Source organism: Anopheles coluzzii, chromosome 2 (genome assembly GCF_943734685.1).
Source record: "Anopheles coluzzii chromosome 2, AcolN3, whole genome shotgun sequence".
In the NCBI taxonomy this organism is placed as follows: domain Eukaryota; kingdom Metazoa; phylum Arthropoda; class Insecta; order Diptera; family Culicidae; genus Anopheles; species Anopheles coluzzii.
The window spans coordinates 7,705,985-7,720,797 of NC_064670.1; the positions used below are offsets into that span (position 1 = coordinate 7,705,985).

The window sequence follows — 14,813 nt, forward strand, 5'->3', positions numbered from 1 at the left end:
CCCGTCACCGTCTCATGTTGCTATATTTATCTCGGGCCCGTTGCGCCCGGGTTCACTGCAACGGGTCACAACAGGCAGAAATAATTTATTCTACCTTCCATCACCTTCAACGGATGGAAAGCTCCATTAAGCGTTCATCGCCCGCTTGGAGCTGGAGCTGGTGGCGTCCGCCAAAGGCCTGCATGGTCCGAATGTCGGGCGGATTTTTCATGGTCAGGTCCGCTCGATAGTTGTGGCTGCGTGTGTATGTGTGGGGTGAGTGTAGTACCTTTTTTGTTCTGGCCACTCACTAATGGGCCACACACGCGCGCACACACACTCCCGGAGAGCACCGATGGTCCGAAATGGACGGGGGAAGCGCTTGGTGTGTTGCCTGGCTACCCAGTGTTTGGACCAGGCTGACCAACAAAACGGACGCGCAGGTGACCGCGTTTTCACGCGCCTTCTCCCGACCGGCCCGGACGAACAAAGCGGGCAATCAGGTGGGAGTGAAAGTTGGCGAGAGCTTCACGCGAGTTTCTAAGCAGGTGGTAAAGCAGGGAGAGGAAGGCACAAGCCCTGTCCCAGAAAAGCATCCCAACGCAAGCCAGCATTAAAATGCAATTTACACTACGTTCAAGTAATTTTCGCAAACATATTTACACGTCGTTTTGTAGGAAAACGGCGAAACCGTCTCTTTGCTTTGCATACAAAACGGACGAAGTGAACATCACCCCTTTTCGGGCTAGGTGGATGTCGTAGTGGAAAAGGTGTAGAGGTTTCGCGTTGGAAGCAAAGGTGCAGTGCGCGGGGTGCTTTCATTAAAGCAATGCTGACTTACTGGATGTTGTGTAGCACAGTGCCGCAGTGTGTGTGTGTAACCAGATTCCAGTGGGACCAGCGCGGCGCCGGGTGTTGCGAATGAGATTATGCAAATATTTTTCCCCATCCTCCCTCCCTCGACCACAAAATTTCCTTTGCGAAAAGTCTTGCATTCATTGCCAGTTGCCAGTTAAGGTCTTCCGCGTACCACTCCCAGGCGCCTGTCACGCAGTAACGGTGGGCCAAAGCTTTGGAGGACTTTTTCAATCATGCGTTTGAGTAGGTGTGGGTAAATCAAAACACACTCTTACACGCACTTGTCAATCCTGTCACACCTGTGTGTGCTGAAGTGTCGGTATGCAGAGGGCTCTTGCAAGGGGCCATGGGGCTCACGGTCTCAGTTGGAGCAGCAACCATTTTCCTTGAACGCTTTGTAAAAAAACACACCCCACACACACACACACCTCTCAATGGCAAAGGCTTCCGGGGCAAGTTTTCCGCTTTCATCGATGACTGGTGCTGGTTGGTTGGGCACCGGTTGGGGGCTACCCCATCGATGGGTTCGATTTTTCTCTCCCAGCTACTACGGTCGGCGTTTGTTGCTTTCCTCGCGCTGCCAAGCAAGCTGTCTCGCTTGTGCCACCCACCCCTGCACAGGCCGGGGCTGATTAAACGATACAGTCTAGGGCCGCGAGCGAATAAGGGCACCGTTTGCACACGGGTTAAGTTCAGTGGGACGGCGCCACTTGTAGTAGAAACAGGGGTGGGTACCCTGTACCACCAACACCAACACGCTGCGGCGTGCTCAAACTACAACAACCGAAGCTTCCGGCCTTTTTTTTGTTGTTGTTGTTGCGGGGCGCAGGGTGGCCGCGGTCGGTACTTCGGCTCTTCCGGCCTTGCGGAGGTCTCCCAGCGAGCATCGGTGGTGCGCTGGGTCGGCATCGGTCGCTGTCTGAACTTTGGCGGCGAATTGTGTCAGTCAAAAGTTTACTCCACTAGACGACGGGTGGGTTTCACTTTCGGACCTCGCGGTGTGCTGCCTGGTGTGGCCGTGTTTTATGCCCGCTCGCTCGTACAGTGTGCTTCCAATAGTGGCCGCGCGCGCGTGCTGTGCTGTGTGTGTGTGTGTGAGTGATCTTGTTTTTTTTTGCTACATCCTGTGTGTATGTGTGCCTCGGTGTATTGTGATACAGGCAATGTGTTCGATGAAGGCAATTTTGCTGCAATTTAATCTGTTGTTTAGAGGGATTTTTGCTGCATCCTAGTGGGAAGGGATTTGATTTTTCAGATCCAATTGGAATCTTTGTAAAGTTTTTGTGAAGTTATTTAGGGGAATCAAGTGTTTGTAGTGTTTTTTTTATCAAATTGCAACAGATACGTTTGCAAACAAGTGAAGCGTTCCAAACAGGTTCCGTAATGTAAATAGCATTGGAAGCGCTTTGATAAAAAGGTACAGTGTAGCCGTAGTGAGTAGTTCGCCTGTGCTAGTGATTCCCGTAGCAAAACCGCTTAATCGATTATCGTCCAGCAAAAGGGGAGCTTTCCGATCGAACCTTAGCGCGGCCATGCCGGGAACTGTAGTTGACCCAATTACGCGCTGTCCAGCACCCGATTCCTTCGGGCTGGTGGCATAGTTTTGCTTTATATTTGTTTGAAACCATAAAACAAAAAAAGGTGTTATCCAGTTAGTGCCTGCGAATCCCTTGCCGGATCCTCTGTGACTGTAGGCTTTATTTTTCCTTTTCTTTGAACTCGTTTTGTGAACGCTATACTCCCTACAGGTGAGCAAGTCAGGCAAGTTATTTTTTCACTCTCTCCGTCTTCTGCATTCTTTTCTCTTTCTGGTACACTTTTCGGAGTCGGTGAGGTCTACCACTAGCACTGATACCGCCTATTTCGTTTATCACCTTCGGTAAGCACAAGCACCAGCCCCGTGTCTAGCACCATCGGCAGCACGAAACGCCGAAAATGTATCTGGGGCAGTTTGCGCTGTGCGCCGCTTTCGCGCAATTTAATATTAGGCCGCGATTTACTTTCCCCTCCCCCAGCCCCTACCGTGGAATGATGAAGTGCAGGAGAATTTTCTCAATTTGCAATTTGCGAATGGAAGGTATTGTTGCCCCCTGCCCTCCGTTCTTTGTTTTTTGTTTGCTTGTATCGGCATTATCCCCCCACTACGGAGCGTTTTATGTAACGATATGGCACATGCTGTTGCTTTACAAACTGTTACCGTTTTCCGTTCCCGGAGATACGGCCAGCTTTTCCCGTGCCTGTGGATGTATTTTATTTACACCCGTATTCCGCGCGATTCCGTCACCTGCCAAGGCAGCATGGATGCGGTTGTTGCTCGCCAATTTCCTTGGCAAAATTGATTCAAACCCAATCATCACGCTTGTTTCGGACTTTCAGACGGTACGAACGGCTGGCGGAATTCTTTCGCCAGGTTTATTTGTGGCTGTGTTGGTGAGCGTGTTGCTGTGATGCTATTTTCTTGCCATTGCAAGCCTACCGTATTTTTTTTATGCTGCGAAATGCTTCATGCGAAAGGGCACAACAACAAAAAAAAGCGAACGTAAAGTCAGCAAGGCCCCCTCAATGGCGAAGTTCAAACAAAACGCTGCTTACGGCACACGGAGCCACGTTTGCTGATGTGGTCCTGAACTGCACACCCCTCCCCACAAGCACACCTTGGCTGGTAAAACAGCTCAAGGTGGAATTCGTTTGCAGGTTGTAGGGCGAACGGGCCCCGTGTGTCGTGATTCACAAAATTCCAGAATATATATCGAATTGACAGTCAACCGATTGCCAGTTATTGGCTCGGCACAGGGCCACAGTCAAGGTAAAGGCTCGAAATTCCCGTGCGAGCTGTGTGTGTGTGTGTGTGTGTGCGGGTATGTTTGTCGGGAAAGCAAAATCAACCATGCCCTTGCCAAACAGACAATCAAACAGGGGCACCGAAATATGGTTTTGCTTTGAAGCACCGTGCCACCGGATACGGAGAAAGATGTTGCCCGAATAACCGTTACCGGCGAGGGTGTGCGTTGTTTCTTGCTTCTTTTGCTTCGTTTTTTTGCTGTTGTTTTGTTTGGCTCGTTATAAAAGGGCTTGCAGTGTTCACACTGTAACGGGCGATATATTTCACGTTATGTATTGGGTGAGAAATATGTTTCAAAGCATAGCGAAACGGTGCACCTTGCGGAGCCGGTGACGATCTGCTGGGAAGGTATTGCGATAGTTCTTAGTGCCGGTGACGATCTGCTGGGAAGGTATTGCGATAGTTTGTAGTTTTCGAACGAAACTAAATGCGCGCGCGCGCTTGCAAGGTGACAAGGAAATATTGCTCAAAGTTAGCAAGGTTTGGCAAAGTTTTGTCGCCGTCGTTGGTGTGTTATAAATTGGAGCGTTGTTGCAATACATTTTAAAAATTTTGCAATGCAATATTTCACCCATTGAAGCTGGTCGTTTCTCTTTTTTTGTACAATTACTCTTATTACAAATTGCCTTGGATAAGTTATTGTTTGATAAATTTCCATGCTAATAAGCACACACGGTAAGGTTAGGAACAAACGGGCACATTGTAACTATAAATATCTCGTTCATAATTATTCAACCTGCTGTAAGCATGTATAATTCATCCCAAGAGTATAATCAACGCAACACCACGCACTGCCGCAACCAACAGGCAAGCGGTGCGTCGAGGTCGGTACGCAGACAATCGTCCCCGGTGGGCAGGGATGGTGCTGCTAATCGGAATGGAGAAGGCAAACTGATAGCCTGCTGTACCGAGTCTCAATAGTTGGTTGACTTCGACCCACTTTGCATGTTTCTAAATCGCATTGATATTTTCCGCCTCGAGCGCAAATTGCTTTCCACAAGCGCACATCGGGGAAAACTTTTACATACACACACACACTCACGAGTATGTGTGGTCGAGTAAGAAAGCTTGCGTTATAAATCTCATACACCCATCGGCTGGGATAGCGTTCGTTCCCATGTTTAATCAAAGCGAAGATTTATACGAAACGATACCGACTTTCCGGTGGATGGAGACGCCCGGTAGTGCATGCAGCAAGCGTGGCGGATTAGTTTTGTTCAAAGTTATGAATCGATTGGGAGATTTTCATTTTTTTCTCATAAAGTATGCAACCAGATTTATTGAATATATTTTCGTTTGATACGAGGTTTGATGTACAATTTGGTAGGATTTATTTATTTTGATTTCTGTTGTGGTACAACAATCATACTCATACGAAAGCTCAGTAAAAAGATGGCATTTTATGTCATGAGCAGCACTGTAAATATGCTTACTCTCGCGAGATCAAACACTGGCAACAAGCAGAATCAAACAGTGCATGAAGGAGGGTACATGGGCAAGCTTGGGTGGTTGAAAAATATCTAAACAAAAACACATCTTTCTCCTTCCCTTTCGCTGCTTTCCACGAAATGGACCAAACTTTCTAATGAAAATGACAAAACTTTTGGCCGAGCTTGTTCCATCGGCTGGTGTGTTATTCGCAACATCAATTTAAGCTCCCTTATAGCCCAGGACTGACTTTGATGATTGTCGAGAGCGAGCGTTCCCTACCGACGATGAGAAAAAGACAAAAAACCACACACACACACACACACACACACACACACACACACACACACACACACACACACACACACACACACACACACACACACACACACACACACACACACACACACACACACACACACACACACACACACACACACACACACACACACACACACACACACACACACACACACACACACACACACACACACACACACACACACACACACACACACACACACACACACACACACACACACACACACACACACACACACACACACACACACACACACATTGTTAAATCAACATATATACGCAACTGGATAAAGCGAAAAAAGGGAGAGGATACACGAAATCAGCAGCGCAAAACAGTGCGGACAAGAAAGCAGATGTACAAGATAACGTGGATTCGTGAAATAAGAAATAGATTTTTGGAACAAGGCAGAAAGAAAAAATGCCATACAGCACACAGAAAAAAGTACCAAAACACTGAAGACTGCGAAAATTGTTGCAAGGGGAGCAGAGAATGGACAAATGAAGGAGAGGGAAGGGGAGGAAAGAGGAAAATATTCATCATCTTGTTTTCCATCGCCAAGCTCGCCGGGCGTATAGCTTCGAGTGAAATAAATTATTCATTTTGCTCTCCTGCCGCCTAGCCGGTTGGTGAATTGGTGAATGGAAAATAGCACCATATGTACAAAAGGCCGGGGGGGGGGGGGGGGGGGAGGACGAGGGAGTGGAAAAAGCGCAAAATAGGATTTGTCATGTCGGAGTTGGTCAATGTTGTTTGCATCGGACGGAGATACAAATCTTGCTGATGGACAATTCTGGCCGAAACCATGCTCGGTGTGTGTGTTTTTCCGTGATTTATGGTGCTGCGCGGTTGCTGCGGTGGAAAAGATTGACTACCGTCTCCCAATGCCATAAAAGCTATGATGTGATGAAGGTGAATAATTAATAGAATGTGCAGCAATGAAGCTTGCGTTTCGATACAGTATGTGTGTAGCTTTCTTCGCTTCGGATGAGCTGATAACATTGTGAAAGGGAAATCAGGTTAACGAGGTCTCGCAAGAAATACGCGCAGCGTAATAAGACTATTATTGTGATAGGTGGTATTATTTTCCACAGGATGAGATATTATCAAAATGAAAATAAAACCAGTCCATATAAATGGCACGTTGCTTGAGATATGTGCGCTTTGATAGAAGACATTGTCGCCACAGTCAGCGTGCCTGTACGTCATTTGCACAGGTCACAGGCTTTATTGCAATGCCAGTTTGAAGGGTGTTTACGCTATTTTTCCACCGAACGAAAGTAACACTACACGTCTCGAAATAGGTTTCCGACATGGTTTTGCACAACAAGCACGACACTATCGAAAAACGATAGCCCGCACCAGAAAGATCAAAGGCTAATCTGACGGCAGTGACACGTGTTTGAATTCTCGAAAAGGTTATTGCAGAAGAATGGAGCACTGGAGCGCGCATGGTGCTTGAAAATAGAGCGCACCGTTTGGATCGTATTTTATCGGGGCCACCGAATGTCACCGCGGCTGGCGAGGACGGTGGCAAGCGAGCAAAGCTCTCGTTCTGCACCCAGAAGCCATGACAATCTGCTGTTGGTGCATGGTTCAAATTTAAAGCATTACCTCTGTGGGAAGCCGCTACGTTTTACATTCCGCAGCTTGATTGTTGGTAGCTGGTGCGATGCTCCCGACGGAAACGATACAGAAGAAACTGCTGCTCTCTGAGTTATTCCATGAGTTGTGTAAATAAATACTCTTGAGGAAAAAGCAAAAAATGAAAAAACGAACGCAGACGCAAGTTTAATGGAGAATTTTCCTGCACAAAATAATGCAAGCGCTCTAGCAGATGCTTCATTCTTGTAGCTCACTTAGTAGAAACTCTCGCTAGTGGGTGCTTTTTTGTAGCTTCATCTTCTGCTGACGCTGCCATTGCTGTGGAATGTAGCGAACGGTAAAGGTAGTAGCGTTGGAAAGGATCGGTACTTTCTTACGCTTAAAAACTTGCCAGCAGTTATTTTTTCCCTTTCTTCTCACGCTCCAAAGCTTAGCGCACCTTTCACTAGCTTCATTTTCTCGCTCGAAAACCCGATCCTCCTTCAGCGTATTTGACACAAGAATGGGAGCACAAAAAAAAAATAAAAACATAATGGGAATTTATTAAAGATTTACAGCATGTCTACCATTCAACGTTCACTCATGAACATACCGTGCTTGGTCGGACAAGGGGAGAGGATGTGGAGAACATTTTACGCAAGGATGTCGAAACATTTAGCTTTCATCTTCGGAGCGAGAAAATTAGAACGGAGATGATGCAAGCTTTCGCCAGCTCTCGGGCGGGATTTTTTTTTCCCCGGGAGTTTGCTTATTCCACGCGCTTCGTACTTGATTGGTCCTTGTGCGGCTCCGGCTGCGAGTCGAGTGGCCGGAGCAGTTTGGTGCGGATCGCATTTCGCTTAATCTGTTCCGGATAGTAGTGGCTCATGCTCATGCTCAGTCCCCTTTTTTGTTGTTGTAAAGACTCTGTTCCTCATGTACGCTTACGGTATGCTTCGGGGGGAAAAAATGAACCGATGGATTAATACATCTGCTGGAACTTAATAACATAGTTTTTTCTTCAATCGATGCTTTACTGCCCTTTCGTAATGGATGCTTCCGTACTGGTGTACTCACTGATGTTCCTCACGGTGTAATCGAAGGGACCGGTATTGGGTCCACCGCTTGTAGCAGGAAGCGAACAAATATGTGAAGCTAGTTATTAAAAGCTATTGATGTAGTAAAACGGATCAAATGAGAATTACTTCCTGCGCCCTGAGGAGGAGTAGGACGGGAATAGAGTATTTGTAATTTAAAAGAATTTTTGTCATTGTCTGTTACACAATTTGATGGAATGAGTCAGTTCACAAGTTGAAAGCAATGCCTTAAAATCGTAATACTATCACTCCTATCACAAAGCTACTTTCCTTGCAGAGAGCCACAAGTAGTGAAACCAACCAACGACGGACAATACTAATAAACATCCGATCTAATTGTTTGCTAATTGTGATCGATAGCTGTTGGATCAGTTGCATTTGCGTTGCGACCGTAAGATATCGTTTGTATCGATTCATAATTTGCTCTCCAGCTCGGCGAACGTGCTGTGCAGCGTACAGTGTCACTTGTAAGCCACTAAAACGTGCATGGACATGGACCATCCAGAGGACTCAACTCGATCGACTTCCGGCAGTTTGCTCTCGCTGAGTCTCTTCAGCCAGTACAGCAGAAATCGAATCCAGCCACTCTTCCCGAAACCATACTACAGCTGAGCCGAACGAGAAGCATGAGCTGCCAGCTATCGAATAACGCAGACTGTGGGTTTGGGAAAGCAAGAACCGGCAAGCATAACCATCCGGCTCAAACATAATCCATCCATCGATTAATTAATGTATCTGGTCGATTACTGGCCGTGATACGGAAATATGAGTGGCCTCGTTGGTTGGGTTGCCGGACTGAAGTTCGTTTTGTGATCTTTGACCATCTTCAAACAAGCAGAGCAGAGAGTGCTCGGATGTTGGCGGTACAATGGTTGCTCGATGCAACTAGCTCAATGCTGTCTATGGTAGACTTACCGAAATACGGCCCACTTATCCCGCATTACTTCGATCGAAGTCCGAAACGAATATTTGAGAGGAAACAACAAAACGAGGGCTGTAAAATTGCTGTGCACTGTAGTGGCACAGTTCCCGATCGGCGCAGCATTAGTGTAGTCTCCAGTGATTTATCACTTCCTGCGGGAAGTCCGCCGGTGTCCGAGGGTTTCTGGTACCAGCGCCTGCGGTCGACCTGCTATTTGGGCACCCTTGAACGGTTTGCATAATGAAGCCTACACCTCCGGGCGGGGCTATGTTTTTGGAGAGCAAACAAGGCTACGTCGGTGCTCGGCGTGCTACCGGGACACCGGAGCTGTTGAATACACCTACCCTGAATATAGGTTAATTGCCGGTACACAGGTTTAGCTTTTGTCGCTCCGCATCTTGATGGGCCGAGCGCCTGGGTCTGTTGGGTGGCCCGCTCTAATCGGATGCATCGAACGGAACACTCGCCGGACGGATAGCCTTGACTCCCTTTTCTTAATCAGTGCCTTGACGATGGTTTCGGAATCAATATTTATGTAGCACACGTGCACCACCTGACAGCCGACAACCATTTCGTCCACCGTGGACTAACTGCGTGCTAGAGCGCGTTACATCACGGCCTCAAGGCAGAATGTAGAACATCCCTTTCCCCCTTTGCTGCTCGCCAAAAGTGTAACATATTTCAACCACGGTCGAAACAACGAGACCACTAATGGGGCGAAGGAAAGGAGTAATTGTGGGGAGGGAGTGTCTGCTGTCATCAGCACAAATCCAAATGGCGCTGACGTTCGCGCTACAGACCCAGCCCACAGTGAAGCGAAGTACGGCAAGTTGTAAACCCGGTGGCAGTGCATACTAGCGGTCCTTGAGCTGGTTTGAATGGGGGGTGGAGGTGGAGGGAAAAGAGCGCCAAATAATATCTGATCGCCATCGATAATGATGATAAATTAAACTCGTAGTTAATCGACTGCGAGAACTTGCGAAGCGTTTCTTACGCTACTGCCGGGCTAGCAATAGAACGTGCTCTCGTAAGTCTCGCCTTGGCTCGTGTGGCCGCGCGGAAGAGACATGGAAGTCGGCGGTGGTGGTAAGCGCGGTCGTAAAAGCACACGAAACCCGCTGGAATGGGAAAACGGACGGTATTAATTACAATTTGCCGAAGAAATGGTGCTTGCAGTGCTCGCTCGGCGGTGGGTTTAGGATGCTGTTCACACATTTTCGTAGTTGATTGATGTTCTCTGGTGTGGGACTATCTGTGCAGCTAGTGGGGCTTACGCGCAGATACAACTAGAAGGTCAGTAGTGCATTAAAGTGTTGAAAGTTGGTTGCATACTATTGAAGATAAATTGTAATTTTGATGGAAATGGAAAGCTTACTACTGTTTATATGGGGATATCAACAAGACGATTTGTTGCAAGTACTTTCACTGTAGCTACGTCATCGTAATTAAAGGCTTTATTTTGTTCTTAAACCATAACCCTTATGTAAACGCTGCTTGTAACAAGTTTATCAATTTTTTACTGGTGCTGATACTGTATATTTTTACAAACTGTTTCGCCTTCAGGGCAGTTGCATTTCCCAATCCAAGGTTTCAAATTGATGTGATACGTTCTAGCTATGTATAATGTGTGGAAAGCTTAGAATTTGCACTTCCTTTTTGCGATATTTAAAAGGAACTACATCGATTGCGATGAAAGTGTTACAGCATTTAAATGCAAGAATAAAATTCTTGTGAAATTGTTGTAAGTTATACCGAAGCAGGCCAGAAGCTTCTGTAGTTAAGCATTTTAATTAAAAATAAGATCGACAAGAAAGTGTAGAACTAATAACCGTGTACAGAACCAGAAACTCTAAACGACTGATAAAACATCAGTCGTAATAGTGCCTTTGCACATCAGGGATGCACATCAAACGTCCCACAACAGAAGGGTCAGATTGTTGCCGTTTACAGTGCAATTAGGTAATTATTTCTTCCCACGCTGCCATCTCCTTTCCCACCCAATTCCCATTTCGCATGAGCATCCTAAATGGATAGGGACGGCACCGGTGTGCGTCGAACCGGTGTACTGCAGTGCGTGTCCCGTTCCCAGCGTGCGTTAGGCAGCAACCGTGAGGCAGAAAATGAAAAGTGCCTGCCCGCCTGCGGTAGCAGGGGCGATAAATGGAGCCGCGAAGTGAACCCCGAACCCGCCGGGCCGGTTCGCCAGTGAAGGTGAAGAAAAAGTCCACCGCCAAGCACACGGTCAAGTTTAAGGACCAGGCACGGGACGACGTGCTGGTGGTGACGGTCGAGCCGCCGTCGCCGTCGCCCGGCTCGCCCGAACCGTCCCCCAAGACGGCCGTAACGTTTGCGCTTCCGCCGATCGCGAGCGTCTCGTACCAGCGGCCCAAAACCGGCGGTGAAAAGCCCCCGACCACCGATACACGTGCGCTTCCGAAGGAGAAGGATCCAACGAAACGGACGGCAAAACCGGCCGACAGCCAGCGGCTGGCCGAGGGATGTACCTCGCTAATGTACGCCTGCCAGCAGGGTCTTACCGGTGATATATTGAAGGAGCTGCGACAAAAGGTGAGAGATATTCTGTTTTGCTCCCCGTCCCACACCCCATTCTGCTCCCCTTTCGTTTCACTCGTTAGCGCTGTTGCGTTTCGCATTGTCCCGCTGTGGGCATTGTGCAGACGTTTAAACTTTTCCACCATCCTCCCCGGGCAATCCAGCAATGATTATCCGATTCGAACGGTTGCGGGACAGCTACGCGTTAGCTTTAATAAGTAAAGTGGCGATTGAATCACTCGGACACGGCGGGCATGCAGCAAAACCCGGTATCATCAATCTGGATTTCCTAATCAGCGTTCCTGCCCGTGATCCACTTGCGAATTCCGCTTTTGTTGTGGAAATAGTTAGTCCGAATGCCAATAGGAGGGTAGTACTCGATGGAACAGAAGGAAAAACGAGCACAGGGAAGCTTCAAAGTCTATTTTGCAATTATTGGAATCCATTTCGTTTCTTCGTTCTCCGTGTTTTCAGCAAATCTGTTAAAGTTGACACATCAAGAAAATATAGGTTCGTTCTATAATTGAGTTACGAAAACAGCATCTTTTTGAATTTATTGGACTCGCTGGAGCATCAGGACAATGATACTGCATTATCAAAATTGATAAATTCAATGAATGTGAGGTGCGTGTCATCCTTTAACAAGCAATTCTATTCTTATAATGTTTTCTTGGAAGCTTCTGTAACCTCTACTGTAGTTGTCACGAGAATAAGCGCTTATTATATCGCTATAAAACGATTTTAAAGTCAATCACTCTCAGCGACAGTTGTGAGAACTTGTTGGAACACGTTCCAACGGGATTAAAAAAAACACACACACATTGTCATTTTGCAAGATGACGCGTTCAATTGTAGGAAAAAATACATATGAACTTACTGTCACCGTTGTATTGTTAGCGGTAAAATATAAATAATATCAGAATTTATTAGATTGTCGTTTCCGCTGACTTCACGTCCCATTTCAAGAGCAGATATGAGGTACTCTGTGATTCAATTTCATATGACTTTGTGATCACTCACAAAGCTACACGTATGTTATGTCAGCTGTCACTGTGAGGTTTTATCCGTTTCATTTGAGAAGCTGTTTTTAGGTAGAAACGTTAGTAAACGGATACAATTTCCATAAAGTTTGGATAAAACGTACAGAATAAATATTTGAAAACATTGCTGCTAAGTTGTAGATGGTAGAAATGTGTGAAACAGAACAGATATGGAAGTCTTTACCGAGCTTGGGTTGGCTCAGTGGTACAGTCGTCAACTCACAAAAATCAACAACAATCCCATCGTAAGTTCAAATCTAGAATGAACTGTTCCTCCATAGCAAGAAATGACTATTCGGCTGCGTGGTACTGAAGTCTCGAAAAACTGTATAGGCCGCCATGTCCCCAAAAAACGTTACGCCAAGTAGTAGATGAAGAAGAACCAAGTATTTAATTTTTTCAAATGAGTGGTTTTTGTTGGTCGATTGATCGAGGTCTTTATGTGGAATCAATAAATTGTCAACAAAAATATCTTATGTTATATGTCATCGTATTTACTAACTTATAAAAATTGGATGCAAACTATAAGAACTTTGTGAATCACATCCATCGATTGCTGCCATGAAAAATACGATAAATGGAAGAGATAAAGGGTTTATCAACTATATTTATTCCTAATATCAAAACATATGGAATGGTGCCTTTCCGCCAGCAGCACAGACTCGCTTTTGAAAGAGAAGTCGAAACAACCTTACATTACCATTCCTTTGGTGCGTATGTCAACAAATAGAAAGATTACATCAAACATCGTTTATCGTTTCGCTTCCGGTGCTTGTATCTATTTCTCGGCTGAAAGAGGAAAATAGAGAGAAGGAGACAGAGAGAGAGATAAAGGCTTCTTATCATTCCACCGTTGTGCACAAGTCGATGACTTCTGGTATGCGAAACGTAATCGCGTTCGATCGATGCCCACACTACGCATTGCCTTACCTACCCCTTTCATGCCGTTACGTTGAAGCAATCGCTATCGTTGCATCTTTGCATCTTTGGTAACTGCCGCTCCGGCGTTTGTGTGTGTGTGTGTGTGTGTGTGTGTGTGTGTGTGTGTGTGTGTTGTGAGGATCAAAGTGGCATCTGTAGCTCCCGGGTATCGATGAAAATGGAACGCTACAAAACGATACATTCTTCGCATGAACGCCCCGGCCTGCAAGGCACGTAACATCGGTAGCGCACCACTAGCAGGAGAGCATTTTATCGATAATCTTCCGCTTGTATGCTTCACGAGCTTTGCGCGTTTGCATCTTGCATGAGGATTGTCAGAAGGGGGGGGGGGGGGGGAGGTACCTCTCCTCACGTGTGCGCAAAGCCACCTCGTATAGGTGGATTGCGGTGAATGGGTCATATTTTAGTGGTGTTGGGTACCACGGATATCTTCCCTTTCAACCTTTTCTCGAAAGGACGCTTAGCAAAACGAGCAAGCAAATCGGTGCAGTTGTTAGAGTTACTTTGCAAAGTTGTATAGCAGGGAAATGTTCTGAGTGATGCAATTGAATCAATCTTGCTGGAAGGAAAGGCATGAAACGATGATCACTACAAGGGGGAGTTGAGCTGCAAAGCAATTTGAGTGTCGGAAGTGAATTATGGATTGTTGAGCAAATGTTTTGAAAACATTAGAAGATGTTCTTTTAAAATTAATTTTGTAATTTTATTTAACCAGAACAAACTTTTCATCAAAAAGTTCAAAAGTAATAAATTATAAAAAGAGAAAATTAAGAATAAATTGAAACAAGAGAGTTTGTATTGTTCGTAGCACATGACTTCATAATGTCTCGTGGTCATCACAGTCAATCAAACCATAGCCGAACCGAACGCAACGTCGTAGACAATAGTAATGTATCGTAAATTACACAAGTTAGCACTCACCATTTACTCCTTTCACGCACTCATCCAATCTCCTAAGGGCAGTCGTACAAGGTCCCGTGTTGCTTCAGTATCGGAGACAGCAAGGGATGCCTGCTGTCGATAAATCGCCACGCAAACGGGGATAAAACAAACAGAGTCCCTTGCCTGCTTCGCTCAGAACCCACATGGAATGGACGACTCCGGTGTGGACGGTATCAAACCAAGAGCTAATAGACGGTGGCTGCTTTGTTACAGCAAATGTAGGTGTGTCTTTCTGTTCCGTTGTTTGTCCAGGAAAGGCACTCCAATCCGTCCTGGGACCGGCAGTGCTGGGTTTCACAGTAGTACC

At 46.3% G+C, this 14,813-nt stretch overlaps 1 protein-coding gene across 4 annotated transcripts in view; it reads left to right on the plus strand.

Moving 5' to 3' along the window:
* The first annotated feature begins 618 nt into the window (after positions 1-618).
* LOC120950334 (ankyrin repeat domain-containing protein 12) overlaps positions 619-14,813 on the plus strand; it is a 28,927-nt gene continuing 14,732 nt past the window's right edge. The window contains exons 1-2 of one of the 4 annotated variants that reach the window (XM_040368299.2): positions 619-1,929; positions 11,064-11,597. In XM_040368299.2, coding sequence (XP_040224233.2) covers positions 11,190-11,597 — 408 coding nt within the window. In that variant the 5' untranslated portion in view covers positions 619-1,929; positions 11,064-11,189. Of the gene's footprint in view, positions 2,586-6,104; positions 11,598-14,813 lie in introns of those variants that run through there. The other 3 variants (XM_040368302.2, XM_040368301.2, XM_040368300.2) reach the window with 3 other exon arrangements.